Below are 24,130 nucleotides of genomic sequence, written 5' to 3' on the forward strand. Positions count from 1 at the left end.
AGTCATGCGATTTAATGATCTTTTTTAAAAAGCAAGTACTTTTGACAATTGAGCAATCAAGTTTTTATGCCACTTGCTTTTTTGGACCCTGTGTATATACATTTATACTTTTTGGTTTAAGATTTTGTCTTAATTTGATTGAATGTTAGCTTTTCGAAATGCTTGAAAATGGTTCCTTTAAAACTGTATTCTGAAAAAAAATCTCTGGCAGGAGTCGGCCCTCCCACTCACACCATATAACATATTGACACCAATATAAAGAAAGGATGTCACATTTAGACAAACCATTTAAGTGTATTGGCATACAGTTCAAAAGGCTGAAGGTATGCTCCTGCCTTTATCCTATAGTCTGAAGACTTAATAGCAATGTTTATGAAAATATTATCTTGAATGAGCATCCATTGCAATGTTTATGAGAATATTATCTTGAATGAGCAGCCATTGCAATGTTAATGAGAATATTATCTTGAATAAGCAGCCATAGCAATGTTTATGTGAATACTATCTTGAATGAGCAGCCATTGCAATGTTTATGAGAATACTATCTTGAATGAGCAGCCATTGCAGTGTTTATGAGAATACTATCTTGAATAAGCAGCCATTGCAATGTTTGTGGGAAAATTATCTTGAATAAGCAGCCATTGCAATGTTTATGAGAATAGTATCTTGAATGAGCAGCCATTGCAGTGTTTATGAGAATAGTATCTTGAATAAGCAGCCATTGCAATGTTTATGGGAAAATTATCTTGGATATAAGCAGCCATTGCAATGTCTATGAGAATATTATCTTGAATGAGCAGCCGTTGCAGTGTTTATGAGAATAGTATCTTGAATAAGCAGCCATTGCAATGTTTATGGGAAAATTATCTTGGATATAAGCAGCCATTGCAATGTCTATGAGAATATTATCTTGAATGAGCACTCATAGCAATGTTTATGAGAATAGTATCTTGAATGAGCAGCCATTGAATGTTGTTGTTTTTTTCATTTTTCATTTGAAACTTTGATTTGAAGTATTCCTTGTAAAGGCATATTCTTTTCAGTCTTTCTGTGATTGCCATGACAACACCAAAGTCAGAAGTTGAGGAAGATGATGGAGCCAGCAGTTCCACCTCGAGTCCTCAAAAGTCCCCCAGTAAGATGAAGTGGGGAGAAGCAGAGGAGCTCACTGACACTGTGGTCATCTCAGGAATATCATGTCGCTTGCCAGGCTGCAACAACATGGCAGAGTTCTTGAACAAACTGCTGAAAGGAGAGGAAATGATCAGTGACAAGGTTTCACAGGATGATCAATATGGTAAGAGACGTCATCATTTAGTTAAGTGTATTCAATACGCATCATCACAATGCTACAAAGCAAACTACAGGGACATGCCAAGCAACAGAAGACTCATTGTGAGTGTAATATTTATATCAAGTCGACACTCAAAGCCAGATTCAGATTATAGTTTAAACCGATTCATTTTATAGCAGTCATGAATCAAATTATTGTAATATTACAATCACTGTTATTGATACAACTTTACATGGGAGTGTGGTATTGTGCTTTTGGGGAACCAGAGTACTTGGAGGAAAACCACTTGTACAGCTTGGTGAGCACAAACCAAACTCACATGCACCCAGATAGATTTTCAAACCTGTTATTGTGGCAGCAACCACCTCTAATAGGACAACCAAATAATATTTTTAGGGTGCGAGAGGTGAAGGTGAAAACTATTTTATGTTGTTGTTTTAAGATCTACTGGCAAAGGTTAGAAAAGCTTATGCCATGGTGTGCTGTCAGTAGTCATTGTGTTCATACATAATTGCTTGTGAATGCGATAAAGTCTTCAGTTTTGATTGTATCTAAATCAAACTTACATAGGAGTTAGAAATCCATGAGAGCTTGAAGCTGTCTTTAAAACCTGTCAGATCCACCCATGCATGACTGGATTATTGTCCTTGAAATGCTGCAGCTCAAACAAAAGTCTAGTCTAGGGAGACAACTTGTACAGAGAGTTGTGTTTATTTGTAGTGATTCCATCCCTTTGCCCTTTGTGAAACATACAGATTACTTCCTACTGCCCTTTGAATTTGGGTTCAATATACTGCCTATTTCAAGTACAAATGTATGCTTTGGATAAAAAAAACACAAAAAAAAAACAAGTTATGCCAGTAGAGCATAGGCTTTTGTGGGCCGTTTGTCTTAGGCAAATATTTGCTACAATCATTGTCAGTTTTCAGGGAAATACATAAAAAATGTTTTAATGCATGTATGTTTCAAACTATCAGATGGGGTATTCATAGAAGAGTGCCCACATTGGGGCAGGCTGGACGATGTCGATAAGTTTGATGCCCAGTTCTTTGGGATCCCAGAGGAAAGGGCCAGGGTAATGGACCCACAGCTCAGAATTCTGCTGGAGGTTGTTATGGAGGCACTTGTAGATGCGGGTATGTTGGTTACTTTGAAGAATTTGCTTGTTTCATCGTTTGACCAAAGTTTCATTTATTTTCAAATGTCAGTCATCCTTAGAGAGCATTGGTAAGTTCGTGTCTTTTTCAAGGTATTGTGTGTCTTTAGAGACTATTAAAAATGCTTAAATCTGCTATTTATTACTAAAAAATGATGAACAGTTGTTTGTACATTGCAACATAAACTTATTTGCATACTACAGGACTGGATCCAAGCTGCCTTGCGAGGGTGGGTGTGTATGTGGGGACTGGGGATTCCCAGGCATGGGAGGCATGGAGTTCCGACCCAGACAAGCCGAGGCCAGGGGTGAGGACTGGCTGTGCAAAACACATGATGGCCAACACTGTGTCGGAAGTGTTCCACTGGACTGGTGGGTTTGATGATAGTCCTTACCTGCTTTGTCAACTTATATGATTCTTATTGATTTTTGTCATTTGCTGTGAATACTGTGAAATCATTTATATTCGTTGGCATTAAATTTCGTGGTTTGCCGAAAAATTACAATTTCGTGGGTACTTGAATTCGTGGTTTTTCATTTTTGAAAAAAAATAAATAATCGAAACTGCGATCGTTCTAGATCGTCTGCATTATCTCCACGCGCTGGCCCGTGATTTCCATCTTCTACGTCACTCGGTTTATGACACTCGCTAAAGTGGTACGACATGCCAATTAGTGCATATCAATTATCGATTTAAATGGAAAATAAGTTCATAAAAGAAGATGTACCCTGATCATAACTACAAGTTAAGTCAAATAGGCGAAGCCATTGAATGCCAATTAAGAATTTTGCAAACTGTGAAAACACAGAGAAGGTCCGTATATTTGAGTAAACAATCCCTAAAAATTGCTGATGTCTACAAATTCAATCACTTTTGAATATCATTTCATTTCAATATTTATTCACACGTTTTTGTTTAATAAGTATATTGAACGCGTTGTTTTGTACATTGTCACGTTGGGTGCTCAGTAACCTCCAATGTAATGGATTAATTATTTCATTAAATAAAAAAATCGAGAACAAACACTCATCACTCACATCTTGTAAACTTAGAGATTTTCATGAACAGCACATGTTTAGGCACGTGCTTCAGATTTACAGTGTGACGGATATTTACGCTGTATACTGCGGCCTCTATAACAAATAAACTAGACTATTTACATAACATGGCAATTGAAAAAGTGAATAAAGGGTTTATATTTCGTGGGATCTTGAATTCGTGGATCACCCAATCCACGAAAACCACGAACATTAATGCCCCACGAACATTAATGATTTCACAGTAAGTGAGTGTCCAAAAGAATGTTTGATGGGCACTTTATTGGAAAAGATTGACTGAACTATTATGTTAAAACATACCCATAAATAAAGCCATATGATAATGTGGTAATGGAATAAAACCTAAATGATTTGGCTTAAAAATATAATTTTAAAAACAAAGACTTGAAAGATGGCTTGCTTTCAGCATTGATATCCCGATTTCAGGGCCCAGTCTTACCCTCCAGGGCAGTGATGCTGCAGGCTGTTTGGCCCTTGAGCAAGCATATTCCAGTCTGAGGCAGGGTGATGTTGAATGTGCAGTGGTTGCCGGGGCAAGCATTGCATTCAAAATGGCTGCAAACATGTGGATGACAGAACATGGCCTTGGCTCAGACATGCCGAAGCCTTTTGACAAATCTGGTATCATAATTTATGCACACTGGTAGTTACTCAACTATTAAAATAGGGACAGAATCTTGTCTTATTATTGTGTTTTAAGATTTCATTAATATGAGTGACCTCGAAATCAATAAATGATACTATGAAAATTTTGTGTTTTTCAAGGATCATGTCTCTGGGACCCATTTGTTATTAAAACTTATAAGTTTTATATGGTGATATTTAATTTGAATTCCTTTATAATTTGTTTTTATTGCTAAAAATTATGCTTTAAATGCTTCTTCTGTTCATTCTGTATTTAAAGCCTCAGGATTTATTGGTGGTGATGGAGTGGTTGCTATGGTGTTACAGTGTCATGAGACGGCCAAGAGGGTTCATGCCATCATTGTAAACACTGAGACACAGGTCTCCAGGCCAGATGAAACAGGTGGGGTACTCTGTCTTGGCAAATGACTTAGTATTTATTTTGCAACAGTTGAGCATCAAAATGACTCTTAGAAGTTTATTTTTTGGAATATTACTATTCTATGTTTAATGTAGTTTTGACACATGACCCCTAAAACTGTCCAAGCAAGCTTTCCATGTCAATATGAATGCTATTGCACCATTTTAGACTAAAATAGCCACCTTTTGAGCTTATTTTTTCGGTCCCCTGTGGAAGGGTTGCATATCCTAAGTTGAGCTCCTGAAATAAACATCCTCTAACTTCATATACTTGATCCACTCTTGCTTATTAATGGTTCAGACAGCCTTCAAAAAAACAAGCACAATCACAGTGAAGGTCTCGTGTCACTTACATGCAATCTAGTAAACTTGAGCATCAAAATGGCTCTTGGAAGTTTAATTTTTGAAATATTTTTATTCTATGTTATGTCGTTTTGACAAAAAAGACCCTGGATGTTTACATGTATTGATGCTTAAATTTATGAATATCATGCCAAACCATAACATCATGTGCTTAATGAAAGCTGAAATTTATAATTAACTTACAGAAAATTCTTTATTTTATGCCAATAACATTCTCAAACCTCCTTTCTTAGGTCTTTGCTACCCAAGCCTCCAGAGCCAGCAGCAGTTTCTTTCTGACTTCTATGTTTCTCTGGATGAAGATGTTCACGATGAGGTGGAGTATGTGGAAGCCCATGGTCTAGGTATACCTGATGTGGACAGGGATGAAGTTGGGGCTCTTGCCAGGGTGCTGTGTCAGGACAGGGTGGGGCAGCTGCAGATAGGCTCAGTAAAGGCCAGCACAGGCCACACATTGTCTGTGTCAGGTAGGGTCAAACACTGTGGCTAATAGATTAAGAAGTACCGTATTATATCATGTATAGGACGCTAGCATAGATAGGACGCAGGCAAAAAAATAGTTGAGAAAACGGGTAAAAACCCTTAATATATAAGATAGGACGCAGCGAAAAAATGTCAAAATCGGAGCCGAAAAATTGAGGTTGGTCAAGTATTTATAACATATATATTGAAGTAAAAAACAAACAAAAAATTGTATATAAGGCATATTTTGGTAACTGTCTTGTGTATTTCGATAATTATTGTCGTATATTGGTAATTTAGCGTACGTACACAACAATGATATATGTCTTGACATTTTGACAACATTTACGCATATTATAAGACTTATACAAATGCCGTAATAGTCCCGACTGCCAGTCAACCGTTGTAACCGTTACAATAGTCTCGACATGCCTTCTGAATGACAGTCAACCGTTGCAACCGTTGCAATCGGAACAAAACTGTGTATTGTCAAAACTGATGATTGTTTTGATAAGGCTTGTCGCTGTGCGGATTAAAGCATGTCAGCATAATTAAGTGTCAGTAATTAGCCTTGCCAGCGGAAGGCACATCGGGTAAAGTGCGAACAAACAACCATAAGGTATTACCATCACAATAGTTTGTTCTATTGATGTTTTTCTAATGACAGACAGCGGGATTTTTTCACACCTTCGCACATTTGAAAAGATTTGATAGTGACAATAATGCTACTCTGCGTTATGCACATTCATTTATCATTTTTTTAAAACAGTAACATACAACAAAATGTTTTGTAAAATATCGAACGATTAATTGATATTTACCTCCTTTCCCGATTTCCGTTATATCTCAATCCAGTTAAAGTGCTGACTCACATCGAGTTTTTGTGAGTAGCGTCCCTTTTATAAAAAAAGTAAACACTCATGTTTTTTTTCAATTTATTTCTCAATAAATCATTTTAAAGTAGACATTCAATATATTTCTTTGTGTGTTAACTTGCGTGATTTTACCTATGTCAGTTGTTCTCTTCGGTGACGCAGTACAGATACTTACTATTACCGCGTTCTTCCCCGGTCCGATATTTTCGACCTGAAATGGACTTGGAAAAAAACAGATGAAATTCTAATAGCATAGAAAGGACGCAGGCAATTTTTAAGACGAGAATTGGGGGTAAAAAAGTGCGTCCTATGCATGATATAATACGGTACAAATACATTGTCATTGGTTCTTCTGATGCATATGAAATCTACTAGCAGAGCAACACTTTTGTTCTCAATTCCTTAATTTTCAGCTTGTTTATAGAGTTTGTGAATATACAAAGCAGCTATGATTTTCATTTCAGTTTTGGTTTCAATTGCAAAGATATTGGTTGCCATGGGAAGTGGTATGATACCAGCAAACACAGAATTTGCTGAAAACAACCCTAAAATATCTCCATTAAGAGATGGAAGAGTCAAAATTGTAAAAGAAAACACAAGAATGCATCATGGGTATTGTGCAGTAAATAGCCTTGGTATGGGTGGCTATCACAGCCATACCCTCCTATTGGCCAATGAGAAAACCCGCGCACTGCATTACATGGCGTCACACTCCGCTCGACTGTGTGTGTATCAAGGAGTTACAGAAGAGGGCCTGCATAAGTTGCTTCAGGTAAGAAACAATGTGAAATGGCAGATAGAAGTATCGGTAGGTTTGTGATGTGTTCTTTAGAAGACACGCTTGTAATAACAGAATAAACTGATATAAGTACATTATTATAGTGTACATTGAACATTAGTAATGCATTTCCAATGGTAATCTAAATGGAATTCCAGTATTTGCAGTTGTGCTAACTTCTCACAAAGGTTTACAATTCACAGCCTTCATGGTGTATGTGTGTTTGGTGAACCAGCAGACTTCCTCTTAATTCTATGGTTTACCCCTACAACTGAAAAACAACATTCGTCCAGTAAGCGCATTGATTAACGCACTTCCGGCCTTTGCATAGCATTTAGAGGTTGGTTTATGGTCACCAAGCTCACAAGACCAGTGATTTTCTCAGGTAGTGCGCTAACATAAGAAGACCACACCCACCCTTAACATCATTAAATAACTCTTAACAAACATTATTAAACAAATAATGTTTAAAGTAACAAAAGACCACGTCTCCTAAACCATTTATCTCTTGTTCTTATACTTGAAGAATATTTTTTCAAACAAAACTAATCCACTTTTCCAACCTCTCTATTTCTCCATTAGTTCATGTGCAACCATTGTGATGACTTCGAACTGCACAGCCTGTTGAATGAAACCAGCCAGTTGGAATTGACCTCGGGACAGAGCGGCCAGTACCCATACAGGGGATACTGTGTCCTAAACTCCGGGGCACCTGAGGTACATGTAAAGGTAAGACGTCTTCGTTTTATTTTTTCCCAGTAATTTTTGCCTGGTTTGAAATATCAAGTTGACCTTCGTAATTTTGAGAGTTTACACTTGTTAAAAAAGTTAGTAAATATTATATAGATATACATAAAGATGATTTCAATCATGTGTTATTAGTTGTTTATGCTCACTTCTAATAATAATATTAATTTTTAACTGTTATACTCTTCAGTGCTTTTCAGCTCCATTGCATCATCCATTGTGGCTGGTGTTCTCAGGAGTGGGCAGTATGTCTCCAGCCCTTGGGCGGTCACTGCTAGGTCTTGATTTGTTCCACCAGTCAGTCCTAGAAAGTGGGGAGGTCCTTAAACAGTATGACTTCAACCTGCACTGCCTGCTTACAGAGGGTGGTGACAACGCCTTTGAGGTTATTCTTAACAGACAAGTTGCTCTTACAGTCATACAGGTGTGTATTTGTCATACGACATTGGTGTAATTTCCCTATGACTATTAGCAACACTTGCATATTGTTTTGTGCGTTTGATTCTTTGTTGGGAACTACAGTAATTGAAACTGTGATGAAAAGTTGTTAAAGTGCACAAATATTGTGTTTTGACAGATTGGATTCGTGAGCCTGCTTAGAGAAATGGAAATTGTGGTAGATGGTCTGCTTGGGTTGGGCAGTGGTCAGTTGGCTTGTTGCTACATGGATGGCAGTCTGACTGCCCGTGAAGCTATACTTGCTGCATACTGGTGGGGTCATGCATTGGAAAACTGCAAGAACAAGGATCTTAAGGCTGCGGCAGAGGCATTTAGGAGGAATATGAAAGGGGTAATGAAATCATTTTTAGCTGGACTATTCAAAGAATAAGGAGGGCTTTACTACTCGCCCCAGCGTCAGCGTGGGCGTCCGGTTAAAGTTTTAGGGCAAGTTGGGATTTTTACTTATAACTTCAATACCCTTCATTCAATTCACTTAATACTTCAGACAGTTGTTCAGGACCATCATATAATAATGTTAGATAACTCCATATTATCCTTAATACAAGTTATGGCCCCTGATTGACTTAGGAACTTAGGTTAAAGTTTTAGAGCAGGTTAAAGTTTTAGGGCAAGTCGGGATTTTCACTTATAACTTCAATACTCTTTATTCAATTCATTTAATACTTCACGAAGTTGTTTAGGGCCATCACATAATGAGGTTAGATAACTCCATAAAACCTTTATACAAATTATTGCCCCTGTTTGACTTTGGAACTTTGGTTAAAGTTTTAGGGCAAGTTGGGATACTTATAAATAAATTATATACCCTTCCTTCAAATTACTTAATACTTAACACAGTCGTTCAGGACCGTCACACAATTATGTTACAAAACTCCATATTATCCTTAATACAAGTTATGGCCCCTGATTTACTTGCGTACTTATGTTAAAGCTTTAGGGTAGGTTAAAGTTTTCGGGCAAGTTGGGATTTTAATAAAAACAAACTTATATACCCTTTGTTCAATTGACTTAATACTTTACACAGTTATTGATGACCATCTTACAATAAGGTCACATAACTCCATTTTAACCCTAAATTCAAATTATGGCCTTTTATTGACTTTTTTTTCAATTTATCTTTTTATTTCTTTTGACAGGCACATTTTTATATTCTTAACCAGGTTTTCATAAAGGGAAAACAAGTTATTAGAAAGACTTACGCCATTGTTTGGGCAGGCTGGTAGAGGGTAGTGTCAAAGTCACCTTATATATTGAATGATTTTAGCTAGGTTTGACATATAGTGACCAAACTTGGTATAAAGGAAGAATTTATGGAGACGTTTCATGGGAATGCATTTGAGGACCCTAGGCTCAAGGTCAAGGTCAAAGTTACTATAAATAGAAAAACGGTTGGTATTGAATAACTTAAGTAAAGGTCGACATATTGTTACCAAACTTGATATATAGGAAGAGTTTATAGAGACTTTTCCTGAGATTGTTTTTTGGGCGATGAGACTCATTGTCTAGGTCAAGGTCACTGTTGCTAAAAATAGAAATATGGTTAGAACTGAATAACTTCAGTAAGGGTTGACTTAGTGTGACCAAACTTGGTATATAGGATAAGTTTATGCAGAGCTTTCATTGGATTGCCTTTTAGCCCCATAGGGTCAAGGTCACTGTTGCTAAAATAGATTACTGTTTGGTACTGAATAACTTTAGTTATGGTTGACATACTGTGACCAAACTTGATATGTAGGAAGAGTTTATGGAAGACTTCCATGGGATTGTGTTTGGGGCCCCTAGAATCAAGGTCAGGCCACACCAAATTAATGTTTAGTTCCTCCGATTTTTGCCAACAAAAATTGGAGCGAGCGAACGAAGAAAAAAAAAAGAAAATTTTTTTTTTGTCAGTTTTCATAAAAACCGAAGCGAGCGAAGAGCAAAAAATATTTTTTTCCTTATATTCAATATAAATAAGAAAGATTGTTCAAAATAATTGCCCTTAAACCCATTTTAATGCCATCTTGAACTGAACCTCTAATGGACATTGGGAAAATGTCGGAATACATACTATTTATACATCCGTGTTTAGTACAAACATTATATGGATAAATCTAATTTCTTATATAATTAAAACGTACTTTAATATGACGATCATTCATAATAATAAATAACCCTGCTTTTAGTAAAAAGTTTGAAACAACTTATATAAATCTACCTGAATCAGTTTAACATCATAAATGCAACTGTATTTAGACATAACTTAGGATTGATTTTGGATTTGTAAAAAATGATCACTTACACAGGCATCATCAAACATCAGATTCCATATAACATAGAATAAATTTTGTTTTTATTATCACAGGAAATGCAATGACATGTGCTTATTAAAACAAAAAGAACAAGGGTGTTTTTCAGAGTACTTTTTTTTGGTTATTTAGATGTTTTTATGCACCAGCCAATTGTATATGCCCCCCCCCCCCCCCCCCCCCCCCCGGAATAGCAGGGACTTTGACTTCCGGTCTCTCAAAACCCGGGTAAAATACCTGACCTGCAGGGACACACTGCTGGTAAAATCCCTGCCAAATGGCCCCTCAACCCCAAATACCTATGTGAGGCCCATTCCCGACTATTTTCAATATGAGGACAAAACCACATTCACTAGGCACTGCGGGGCCACCTGAAAGGTAAAAACACAGCCCATTGCCTCTGCTGTCCCCGGAATACCCCTTGAACAAGGGCGAGGGGTGGGCGGGGCAGTGGTTACAATTGACAAGTGTATTACAATCCCGGATTATGCTGCAAATAAAAACAAAATATAAGGTGATAAACTTAGGCTTACTTATATTGAGGTATATCCAGACCAGTGTTTATATCGCTATTTGTGAAAAGATATTTGTTCAAAACTGTTGTTTTGTCAGAATTTGATCAAAAATGAGCTTGAAACATCAATTTGGACCAAACAATGACTCGTGTTCCAGTTAAGTTGACCTGTCCGATTTCCATTCAAAACGAGTCACTAATTACACAATATAATCGCTACCAGTCTCAGATACACCTGCTTTATTGCATAATGATTGCTTTAAATAATGATCCTTTAGTGAATGAGACGATCAACAATGACTTCAAGCATGCTCAAAACTTATTTATTGTCAAAAATAAGATTTTATTTCCAAACTTCGAGCCACATTGTTTATACCGGAAGCTGCCATTTTGATTGAATTTATTGAAACCCATGCTAAACCGATCGATATACAGTATAAAAACACTACGCATCGGTAACTTCCCTTTTCAAAAACTAGTGTAGAAAAATTATACTTGAGTATTTTTAGCCTTTTAATAAATTATTACCTGAAAAAAATCTGCTTGGCGATCAAAATATTTTTTTTAGGTTTTCAAAAAAATAGGAGCGGTAAATCCGCAGAACGAAATATCAATTTGGTGTGGCCTCACTGTTACAAAAAATAGAGGATAGTAGTTGAAACTGAATCTCTTCTGCCAATCATTTAAAAGCCGGTTTTGTCACATCGCGATTCTTGTTTACTTTTTACTTTGATTTTTTTATTGCTTTTGACAGGCACATATTACATCATTTTTGTATTCACTTCTAAGTCAAAGCAGCATAATCGAGCAAGCTGTCTTACAACAGCTCTTGTTTTGTAAAGTACTTTACAACAGATTAATAAATTAATTTACTCTTCATTTAGATTATTCAGCCCAAGTCATTTTCCAAGTGTTGGGTGCATACATCACAATCAAAGGCTGAAAGTTGTACCATTGACTATCTTGTGGAGATCATGTCTTGTGAAGCAAAAAGGGAACAAGCTAAAGAAGTTCCAAGCCATGATGAACACCAGCTAGAAGCCTTTAAACAAGTACCTAGACACGCAATTGTCATTGAGGTTGCAACAGGACAAGGGACTTCGAAAAAGATACAAGAGTTATTAGACAACCAAGTTACTGCTGTAAGCTTGATGGAAAAAGGGAGTGATGATGAAGTTGAAAATTTCTTCGAAAGTCTTGGACAGTAAGTGTCATGTTTTGTTTGAATATCATTACAGTTAAACTGCAGTCATTCGAACGGCAGTCTTTCGAGAACCGGCGGTCCCTCGAGGTCAGAGCTTGGTTCCGAACATTTTTCCTTCTATTTTTATATAAAATATACTGACGCTGCATCGAAACCTAAATCAGTCGAGGAGTCCAGCATATTAGTCTGTCACAAACACACAAATCATGCACAAAACCATATGGCTCCCTCAAGGTCATAATATCACACTTTTTCTGGAAAAAACTGTTTATCACTGTTTACGTATGACCGATGATAGTTGATTTATAAGGGCATTTGAGAAGATGATTATGAGTTTGAACAGTTTCATGAGACAGACAAGATGCGCCAATCATCAATCCTTGATTTTGCGAAAATTAAATCTCACAAATGCCGTAAAAATTTACTGTCATATTGCAATGTTGCTTGTTGCTTGTGCTTGTAGAGAATGTCCTTTTTGCAAAAATAAACTATTTATTCATTTATATTTACACCTCGGCTTCCATTCCTTAAATGAACTACCTTTCGGCAATTGCGTTCATCAATCGATGAACGCAACATCTTCGGATATGTTTGGATCGGAATTCATTACATAACAATATACATGAAAAATATTTATCTTGTGATCTAAGTTTAAATTGATTACCAGTGAAGTGTATTATTGCAAACATAATAAAGATTTTCAAGAGTAAAGACATAAAGTTTAACTGCTAAATAAAATCACTACGCGATCTGCTTGCAGCGGACTTAAATGTACCTCTTTTTGAGTATGTAAACCGTCCAAATATATCCGAGGTTGTTTTTGAAAAAAATGGCCGAGGAGTTCTGAGTGATCAAATGATGTATTGCTATACATGGTTTCAAACACCTAACAAGTTGAATTTCTCTATACAGAACATAGTCAGTAGTCACGTACATGAAGGGAAGAGGCTGTATATTTGCCATAACTATTTGAAATTTACGTTTAAAAGTTGTTTCAACTGGTTGATCTTTTCCCGCGATATTGTGACGTCATTTGAAAAAAATGCTTCCGGTTACAGTCGGGTCGTTCTATTTACAGAATGGGTAGGAAAGGGTTACTGAAAGGTTTTTTAAAATGAAATAAAGTATTTTTTTAACAATTATTAAATGAAATAATGAACTACTGGTGTAAATATAAGTAATGAATTGCGGGCTTGATGTCATTATCGGGGATACGAACGCAATTGGGCTGGTCAAAGTACGCATGGAGTCCTTCGGACTCCACACACTTAGACCAGCCCAATTGCGTTCATACCCCGATAATGACATCAAGCCCGCAATTCATTCCTTAAATAATTGTTTTTTCTTTTACATTTAGTATATGACAGCCTTTGAACATATGAGCAATTTTCACAATGCAACACATAATCGGTGTCGGATCCCTCGAGGTTTTAGCTCGGACCCCGGCGTCCTTGAGCGATCGCAGTTTTACTGTACAATATTCTTTGTAAAGACCTGTTTTGAAAATAAAAGCTAAAATGTGTGGGCACATAAATTTATTTCAAATGTTTAAGAAACTTGCTTATCTATTGTCTCAAAATGAGACATACATGTACATTTACATTTATGAATGACTACTACAAACAAAAGAAAACTGTAAAACAAATTTTGCAGAACATCAACATTATTGTATACATGTATTTGTACTTCAGTGTTCTTCCAGTTTCAGTGAACTTTATTGATTTTTGTCATTATCTTAAAATTTGATCATTGGTTATGTTTCACATTAAATTGTTTTCAAAATCATGTGAACAGCTAGCAGTATAAGTAAAGGCACATGTAAATAATACCACTTTCTACCCAGGTGCTATCTGGCTGGCCTGCAGTTTAACCCCCTTGGAATATTCCCCCCCATGGAGTATCCTGTCTCTCGAGGCGTCCCCTTGCTATCACCCTTCTTTACCTGGGACCACGCCCATTCCTGGGACGTGCCACACCAAGAGGACTTTCTTACTGGGGGACACGGACAATTCAGCCAGACCAGCTTTCAGATTGCTACAGGTGATAATAATGAATAGAGATCTTAAAAATGTAGCAAGTCGCATGTTTAAAAGAAATATATATAACAGTGAATTTAATGTGTGGTATGATCAATAAAAGCCATTTCAAAACATGCTACAGTGTTTAAACTCTACTTTCTTTAACCATGCCCTATTTTCAGAAAAATACTTAAATTACACTTGAATGTGGATTTTTCATTGTCACACAAGAATTCATGAACTGATTTGTCAATATATTATTCCCCTTATGTGACCGCACTAGTTTATGCAACTTTACAAGCATTATGTTTACATTTGTGATTTCTTTTAGGAGTCAGCAAGAAGTTTTGGTTCACATTGAATGCTTTGGGAACACTTTTAAGCGCATTTGAGTGAGCTACATGTACTCTTATACTTTAAACACAGATGGCAAATACAGTCACCTGCTGGATCATGTGATCAGTGGTCGTCCAGTGTTCCCATTGGCTGGTCACATTCTGTTGGCATGGAAGTGTCTAGCCCGTTACCATGGTGAGCTGTTTGAACAAATGGCTGTGCAGCTTGAAGGTGTACAAGTCCATCGCCCAGTTATCTTGCCTGACAATGGTAAGCATTTTTCAGACACTGAACTCCTGCAAAACAAATAAGATTATTGATGACATTAGGGCCCTTTTTTGAATGGTCTCTTCAAAAAAATTTATGCCCCCCTTCGAAGAAGAGGGGTATATTGCTTTGCACATGTTGGTCGGTCAGTAGGTCGGTCGGTCGGTCCGTTGGTAGACCTAAGCTTGTCCGAGTGATAACTCAGCAATTCCTTGATGTATGGTCATCAAACTTGACATGAAGATAGGGCTTGACCAGTAGATGACCCTTATTGATTTTAGGGGTCATCGGGTCAAAGGCCAAGGTCACAGTGACCTTAAATGGTAAAAGGATTTTAAAGCTTGTCTGAGTGATTAATAAACAATATATAGACCTATGGTCATCAAACTTGACATAGAGGCTGGGCCTGACCAGCAGATGACACCTATTGATTATAGAGGTCATCGGGTCAAAGGTCAAGGTCACAGTGACCTTGAATGATAAAAGGTTGTCCGATTGGTAATTTGACAATGCCTACACCCATGGCCCTCAATCTTGACTTGGAGGTTGGGTCTGACCAGTAGATGACCCCTATTGATTTTGGGGCTCATCGGGCCAAAGGTCAAGGTCACATTGACCTTGAATGAGAAAAGGTTGTCCGAATGATAACTGGACAATGCCTGCACCCATGGCCCTCAAACTTGACATGAAGGTTGGGCCTGACCAGTAGATGACCCCTCTTGATATTGGGTCAAAGGTCAAGGTCACAGTGACCTTTAACACAAAAAAGTTAAAGATTCTCCCAGAGATATCTCAACAAAGCCTGAACCTATAATCATCAAACTTGACTAGAGGGTTGGGCTTGACCTGTAAATGACCCGTTTTAGCTCGACTATTCGAAGAATAGGTGGGCTATACTACTCACCCCAGCGTCGGCTTCCGGTTAAAGTTTTAGGGCAAGTTGGGATTTTCACTTATAAGTCCAATACCCTACATTCAATTGACTTAATACTTCACACAGTTGTTCAGGGCCATCACATGATGAGGTTAGATAACTCCATATTATTCTTTACACAGATTATGGCCCCTGATTGACTATGGAACTTAGGTTAAAGTTTTAGGGCAAGTTGGAATATTTATTATGCCCCCGAAGGTGGGCATATTAAAATCGCACCGTCCGTCCGTCTGGCTGTCCGGCCGTCCGGCTCTGTAACTTTCCCTTGTATGGACAGATTTTAAAATAACTTGCCACATGTTTTCCACATACCAAGATGATGTGTGGCGTGCAAGACTTGTGTCCCTACCTCAAAGGTCAAGGTCACACTTAGTGTTTATTCACAATGGAGTGCTGCATATAAGGACATAGAGTATAGGTTGTCGTGTCCGGGCTGTAACTTTCTCTTGTAAGGACAGATTTTAAAATAACTTGCCACATGTGTACCACATACGAAGACGACGAGTCGCGTGCAAGACCCGTGTCCCTACCTCAAAAGTCAAGGTCACACTTAGTGTTTATTCACAATGGAGTGCTGCATATAAGGACATAGAGTATAGGTTGTCGTGTCCGGGCTTTAACTTTCCCTAGTATGGACAGATTTTAAAATAACTTGCAAAATGTGTTCCACATACCAAGACGACGTGTCGCGTGCAAGACCCGTGTCTCTACCTCAAAGGTCAAGGTCACACTTAGTGTTTATTCACAATGGAGTGCTGCATATAAGGACATAGAGTATAGGTTGTCGTGTCCGGGCTGTAACTTTCTCTTGTATGGACAGATTTTAATATAACCTGCCACATGTGTTCCACATACCAAGACGACGTGTCGCCTGCAAGACCCGTGTCCCTACCTCAAAGGTCAAGGTCACACTTAGTGTTTATTCACAATGGAGTGCTGCATATAAGGACATAGAGTATAGGTTGTCGTGTCCGGGCTGTAACTTTCCCTTGTATGGACAGATTTTAAAATAACTTGCCAAATGTGTTCCACATACCAAGACGACGTGTCGTGTGCAAGACCCGTGTCCCTACCTCAAAGGTCAAGGTCACACTTAGTGTTTATTCACAAGGGAATTCTGCATATAAGGACATAGAGTATAGGTTGTCGTGTCCGGGCTTTAACTTTCTCTTGTATGGACAGATTTTAAAATAACATGCCACATGTGTTCCACATACCAAGACGACATGTTGTGTGCAAGACCCGTGTCCCTACCTCAAAGGTCAAGGTCACACTTAGTGTTTATTCACAATGGAGTGCTGCATATAAGGACATAGAGTATAGGTTGTCGTGTCCGGGCTGTAACTTTTAGATTGTATGGACAGATTTTAAAATAACATGCCACATGTGTTCCACATACCAAGACGACATGTCGCGTGCAAGACCCGTGTCCCTGCCTCAAAGGTCAAGGTCACACATAGTGTTTATTCACAATGGAGTGCTGCATATAAGGACATAGAGTATAGGTTGTCGTGTCCGGGCTGTAACTTTCCCTTGTATGGACAGATTTTAAAATAACTTGCCACATGTGTTCCACATACCAAGACCACATGTCGCGTGCAAGACCCGTGTCCCTACCTCAAAGGTCAAGGTCACACTTAGTGTTTATTCACAATGGAGTGCTGCATATAAGGACATAGAGTATAGGTTGTCGTGTCCGGGCTGTTACTTTCCCTTGTATGGACAGATTTTAAAATCACTTGCTACATGTGTTCCACATACGAAGACGACGTGTCGTGTGCAAGACCCATGTCTCTACCTCTAAGGTGAAAGATACACTAAGCGTTTATTCACAAGGGAATTCTGAATATAAGGACATAACAGTGTAGGTTGTCAAGTATGGGTGGTATTTTTTATGTTCAGAGGCAATTTAAAATAACTTGCCATATGTATTTGACAAGTAAAGGCAAGATCAACTTTTCATGTACTGACCTTGTTCGTAGGTCAATGTCACATTCGGGGGCATTCGTTACATACTGTGACAGCTCTTGTTAATAACTTCTATATCCTTGGTTCAATTGACTTAATACTTCACACAGTTGTACAGGACCATCACACAATGAGGTTACATAACTCCATATTATCCTAAATACAAGTTATGGCCCCTGATTGACTTAGGTTAAAGTTTTAGGGCAGGTTAAAGTTTTAGGGCAAGTTGGGATTTTCACTTAAAACTCCAATACCATTCACAGATGTTCAGAGCCATCACATAATGAGGTTAGATAACTCCATATGATCTTTTATACAAATTATGGCCCCTGATTGACTATGGAACTTAGGTTAAAGTTTTAGGGCAGGTTGGGATATTGTTTAATAACTTCTATACCCTTCATTCAATTGACTTAATACTTCACACAGTTGTTCAGGACCATCACCCAATGAGGTTACATAACTCCATATCCTTAATACAAGTTATGGCCCCTGATTGACTTGGGTAAAAGTTTTAGGCAAGTTAAAGTTAAGGGCAAGTTGGGATTTTAATAAAAAAACATTTATACCATTCATTAAATGCACTTAATAAAATTCAAAATTAATTACGCCCATCTTACAACAAGAAACATAACTCCATTTTAAGCCTAAATACAAATTATGGCCCTTGTTTTTTTGTTTTTTTTTTGTTTTTGTTTTTTTAATTTTCTTTGAAAGGCATATTTGTATATTCTTAACCACATTTTCATAATGGGAAATCAATTTATTTGAATGACTTTCATCATTGTTTGGGTGGGCTGGTATGAGGGCAGCATCAAAGTCACCTTATGTATCGAATAATTTTAGTTAGGTTTGACATAAAGAGACCAAACTTGGTATTATTACATCGTTATTGTATTCTAAGTCAAAGCAGCGTAGTCGACCGCGCTGTCTTATAACCGCTCTTGTTATTTAAGTGGTCATCAGGTCAAACGTCAAGGTCACAGTGACCTTAAATCCAATAAGCTTGTCTGTGTGATAACTTGACACTGCCTGCACCCATGGCCCTAAAACTTGACGTGGAGGTCCATGCATATTTCATTCAATTGTCCAAATAATCCTGACAACATGGTGCTCAGGGGGGGGGGGGGGGGGCATAATGTTTGACAAACATCTCTTGTTTTTTTTATTATTTACCAGAGCATGATTCATGTCATTTGTTGGGTTATACATTTTACTGCTTCATCACAATCATCAAAGTGGACATTTGCCCCAAAAACATGTATTATGTTAAGTTTATACACAAACTCTGTTTGATAACAATTGAAATTCATAGGAGCACTGCTAAGCATGCATGTCAGGGTGATCCCCCTTGTTGGTGAGTTTGAGATCACAGAAGGCCAGGAGCTGGTGTGTAGTGGGAGAATCACACGCCTTGGGAAATCCCTACCTGACACATGTCTAGATGCCCCACCCACATCACCACTGAGGAAGCTGGAGATACATGTACGTTTAAGGAAATCGTAGTTTGTAAAATCTGGTTACATTGACTGGGATATTCAATTTAAGGCATTGTTTTGTTAAGGCCCGGTCACACCGCAAGAACTTTGCTGGAGCGTTCCTGGAGTGGTGAAAACAATTCATCACCGCTCGCTACCGTTCACCAGAAGTTGGCCCCCGATAAGGCAACGCCCTATAGGCTTGGCCACCGCTTATGGTCCCCTCCTACCGCTCTGAAAGTTTTGAGCTGCACAAAATATTGCGAGCGGTGATGAGCGGGCAATTTTCCGCTCCGGCAAAGTTCACCACCGCTCCAACAACGCCCAGTCAGAGTTTGGCACCGCTAGACGCAAGTTTGTGGACGCTTGGGTCCGCTAGGCCAACGCAGAAATCTTGAACGCTGGACCACCGCTGCTTCGCCAGCTTTGCCTGGGCGGTGATTAAACGTTGCACAAACTTTGGTGGAGCGGTTGTAAGCATTTTACGAGCGGACACAGGATTGCTGGAACGGTGTCGGGCGTTGAAGCAGCTATCCATTGCGGTGATGAACTTTGGTTTGGCGTTGGTATGGAGGTGTCGGAGCAGGACCAGAATTTGGCTATAAATACGGGGAGAAATGGACCAGTAGCCCATTTGGAATCGAGCTGCCGTTGAGTGCAGACCTCATTTACATCGAATTTGCTCAAAGTTACAGTAAAACTGTACTACCATGGATGCTGAGAGACTTGCTATGATTGGTGCACTAGTCCAGCAGCAGAATCAGAACCTCCTCAGATTGCAACAAGCTGTTGACAGAAGGAGAAGAGAGAGAAGAAGGCTGCTGCCTTTCCTTCTCCAGCCTTCCTCTTCTTTTGTCTACGTGGCATGATGAACTTCAACTATTGACTTCTATCAAAAATCTATCAGAACTTCTATCAAAGCGATCCTTTCAGCTCCGTAGTCAAAAGCGGTATGCCGCTAAACCAACTTTAAACCCCCGCCGAGCCAACGCCCGCATGCGCAGAACCCCGCTCTATCAACGCTCCCGTCACCGCTAAACCAACGCTCGCTACCGTTAAGCCAACGCTATAGCAATGCCGGCTTCAGCGGTGCACCGCTAAGGCAACGCCCGTGTTTTCGATTTTTTCCCCATTTTGTGCGCGGTGACGAGCGTTGTCGAAATTCGATCCCCTCTCCCTACCGTTCAAGGAACGCTCCAACAGAGTTCGGGCGGTGTGACCGGGCCTTTAAATCATGTATCTCAAATTAAAATGTTACTGTGCTTTGAGTAAAAGAATGAAATATGACAGTGGTAATGAATTATGACGTAGACATTTAGCTAGAAAGACAGCTGGTTGGCAATATATAATAACATGAAGAAGGTACATTATTTGTTCATTGAGCTTTTTTTTCCTTTTACCAGTTAACTCAAGAGGAGGTATACAGGGAGTTATGTCTGATGGGTCACAACTACAGTGGAAAGTTTCAGGTGGTCACACAGGCAGACAACAATGGTACATGAACCCTACTACAACATATTTACTGTTTAGGTTAAATGTTATGATTATGCATTTCAATTATTACTTTATAATTGAAAGTCATCTTGTTTTGAAAGAATATACTGTAATATAAGATAACATTGATCCACAAGTTGATAATGCGAGAAAGATTTCAAAGCAAACTATTGCCTTGAATAGATATATTGTTAGAATGTATAACTTTGTTCACCCCCGTTTATATCAAAATTGCTACCACAATGTTTTGTCCTTAGGAGAGAGTGGTCAGGTTACCTGGACTGGTGACTGGTTGACATTTATGACTGGAATGATACAGCTGAGCCTTCTTGGTGAACCAGTCCATCGATCTCCACACATCACCAGACTTGGTCAGGTTTCCATCAATCCAGCTGTACACAGGGATGGTGTGGAATCTGGATTGGCACTAGGTATGCAAAGTTGTAAAATGTGGTTCATTATTCCCCTGCCATACCGAAGCTCTTTACTTCCATCAACTTTGCCTAATCAGGCTGGGATTTTTATTATCCCCCGCCTTGAAAAGGCGAGGGGATATAGTAATGGTAGGCGCGATTCCATGCGTGTGTGCGTGCGTGTGTGTGTGCCTCTGTCCGCTCCACATTCATTTCTTTGCATCTCCTCTTACATTTCTCACGCGATTTCTACCAAACTTTCACAGATTGATGATCATAAAGTGAAGCAGCGCATATTGTCGGGCTTTTGCGATTCGACCATTTTTGAAAGAGTTGTAGCCCTTTGTTTATTTTACATTTAAAATTGGTTTCTTTGCAATTCCTCGTATGTTTTTCATGCGATTTCTACAAAACTTTCACAGATTGATGATCATAAAGTAAAGCAGTGCATATTGTCGGGCTTTCCTGATTTGACCATATTTGAAAGAGTTATGCCCTTTGCTTATTTTACATTTAAAATTGGTTTCTTCGCAACTCCTCTTACGTTTTTCATGCGATTTCTACCAAACTTTCACAGATTGATGATCATGAAGTAAAGCAGCGCATATTGTCGGGCTTTCCTGATTTGACCATTTTTAAAAGAGTTAATGCCCTTTGCTTATTTTACTTTTAAAATTGGTTTCTTCGCAACTCCTCTTACGTTTTTCATGCGATTTCTACCAAACTTTTACAGATTGATGATCAGAAAGTGAAGCAGTGCATATCGTCGGGCTTTCCCGATTAGACCATTTTTGAAAGAGTTATTGCCCTTTGCTTGTTTTACATTTAAAATTGGTTTCTTCTCAACTCCTTTTACGTTTTTCATGCGATTTCTACCAAACTTTCACAGATCGATGATCATAAAGTGAAGCAGCGCATATTGTCGGGCTTTCCCGATTTGACCATTTTTGAAAGAGTTATTGCCCTTTGCTTATTTTAATTTAAAATTGTTTTTTTTCGCAACTTCTCTTATGTTTTTCTTTTTACCAAACTTTCACAGATTGATGATCATAAAGTGAAGCAGCGCATATTGACGGGCTTTCCCGATTCGACCATTTTTGAAAGAGTTATTCCCCTTTGCTTATTTTACATTTAAAATTGGTTTCTCCACAACTCCTTAAGTTTTTCATGCGATTTCTACCAAACTTTCACAGATTGGTGATCATAAAGTGAATCAGCGCATATTGTCTGCCTTTTGCGACTTGACCATTTTTGAAAGAGTTATTGCCCTTTGCTTATTTTACATTTAAAATTGGTTTCTTCGCAAATCCTCTTATGTTTTTCATGTGATTTCTACCAAACTTTCACAGATTGATAACTATATAGTGACGCAGCGCATATTGTTGGGCTTTCACGATTCGACCATTTTTGAAAGAGTTATTGCCCTTTCTTTATTTTACATTTAAAATTGGTTTCTTCGCAACTTCTCTTACGTTTATGACTTTATAGTGACACAGTGCATATTGTCAGGCTTTTGCAATTTGACCTTTTTTGAAAGAGTTATTGCCCTTTCTTAATTTTACACATTTCTTATTTTCCTGAGAAACTACCCTTACCATTGATTGGCTTTCGTTACAAAAAATGTCCCCATGAGGCGGGGGCGGCTGTCTGTGACCGCTCTTGTTAAACCAATTTGCTTTTTCAGGGTTCGAATTTAGACTCGCAAAATGCGAGCGACATTTGCAAATTGCGAGTGACTTTTATTCAAGCTCGCGAAATTCTGCGAGTGGCTTTTTCTAGGCCACAAAATGTTAAAAGGAAAGTAGAATAAACATGAACTTAACTCCTCTACGTAGTCGAGTGTAAACAGCCTATAAGTGGCATGTTTACACTACCAGTTTAAAGAAGATAGTACGGAGTCACGCTCTAGTAAGTTTTCAAAAATAGAACAAATACGGAAAAGGCCGAGTTTTATCTCGAATCGTTCCGGGATGCTCCGAGGCGTGCATAATACAAAGTGAATACAAACGACGTAATCACCTAGCTCAATCATTGACTAACTTTAGCGCTTTCGCGCACTATATGTAAACCCCATCAACCTTTGAATATATTTCCACCCAACTGTCAAAGTGAAGAGACTTCGTCAATCAATATATTTCATGGTCCAAAGCATCCACTAACATTTACTGTTGCTTTTATTTTAAATTTATAATGTTATTGTTTTTAATACTTATAGACTTAATGAAATCTGTAGCGTGCTTGCCGAATGGGTATTACCCAATGGCTAGGGTAAATATACAAAGTGAACAATGTCAAATTATTGGACAGCTTTGTTATCAAAAAGCGGCCAGCATCTGATGAGTCTTTCCGTACCCCCCAAAAAGAATAAGCCATCAACAAGTTCTAGTAGCCAAGTTACTCAAGATTGAAACTTTTTAATACTCATAATAGGTCTTAAGTGTAAATTTCTACTTTAATTAGACAAAATTATAAGGGAATAAAGCAAATAATAACATTGCAAGTTGATTTTTCATTTTGCGAGTTGCCTCAAAAAGCACTTGAAAATTTTTGCGAGTGCTGCTCAAAGTTAAATTCGAACCCTGTTGTTATGCCCTGTGTGTAAAAAAGTGTTCAGGGAAAATCTCTTAACTATTACAATGTACTTCAGGTATTCAGGATATTGTGCATTTATTGGTTATTGCAGTACATGTAAACAGAGGATGCAACAGTGTTACCTCAGGAGGAGTAAAACTAGAGGGCGTGGTCACTGTGGTAGAACCAGTTTGTGTTGAACCTGCAATAGACTGCAAAGGTATTTGTTTGGTACTAGACGTTATATGTTGGTTATTAAGCAATTTAAGATTTAAATTATAAAATCCAAATATCTTAATAAATTTGGAGAGAGTCAACATTTATTGTGCAGGCTGTAAATTTAGTTTGATTTTTTTTCTTTTATGTATTGGAAAGTTTTAAATTCTTTATTTCTTTTCAGATTTT

The 24,130-nt window shown here is 38.2% G+C and overlaps 1 protein-coding gene across 1 annotated transcript; it reads left to right on the forward strand.

Moving 5' to 3' along the window:
- Window positions 1–2,372: 2,372 nt before the first annotated feature.
- LOC128216217 (fatty acid synthase-like) lies at window positions 2,373–23,882 on the forward strand. Its single transcript, XM_052922790.1, has 16 exons — window positions 2,373–2,430; window positions 2,655–2,822; window positions 3,936–4,130; window positions 4,414–4,536; window positions 5,150–5,383; window positions 6,718–7,025; window positions 7,614–7,760; window positions 7,969–8,202; window positions 8,356–8,568; window positions 11,927–12,246; window positions 14,090–14,286; window positions 14,691–14,870; window positions 19,085–19,254; window positions 20,651–20,741; window positions 20,999–21,172; window positions 23,851–23,882. The coding sequence occupies exons 1-16, from the start codon at window positions 2,373–2,375 to the stop codon at window positions 23,880–23,882; spliced, it is 2,844 nt and encodes a 947-aa protein (XP_052778750.1).
- The last annotated feature ends 248 nt before the right edge of the window (window positions 23,883–24,130 follow it).

Source organism: Mya arenaria, chromosome 2 (assembly GCF_026914265.1).
Source record: "Mya arenaria isolate MELC-2E11 chromosome 2, ASM2691426v1".
In the NCBI taxonomy this organism is placed as follows: Eukaryota; Metazoa; Mollusca; class Bivalvia; order Myida; family Myidae; genus Mya; species Mya arenaria.

Coding starts and splice junctions, on each gene's coding strand:
- LOC128216217 (XM_052922790.1), top strand. CDS start 2,373: ATGGACCCACAGCTCAGAATTCTGCTGGAGGTTGTTATGGAGGCACTT. Junction 2,823..3,935: donor GGAAGTGTTCCACTGGACTG/GTGGGTTTGATG, acceptor TCCCGATTTCAG/GGCCCAGTCTTACCCTCCAG. Junction 12,247..14,089: donor TTCTTCGAAAGTCTTGGACA/GTAAGTGTCATG, acceptor CTTTCTACCCAG/GTGCTATCTGGCTGGCCTGC.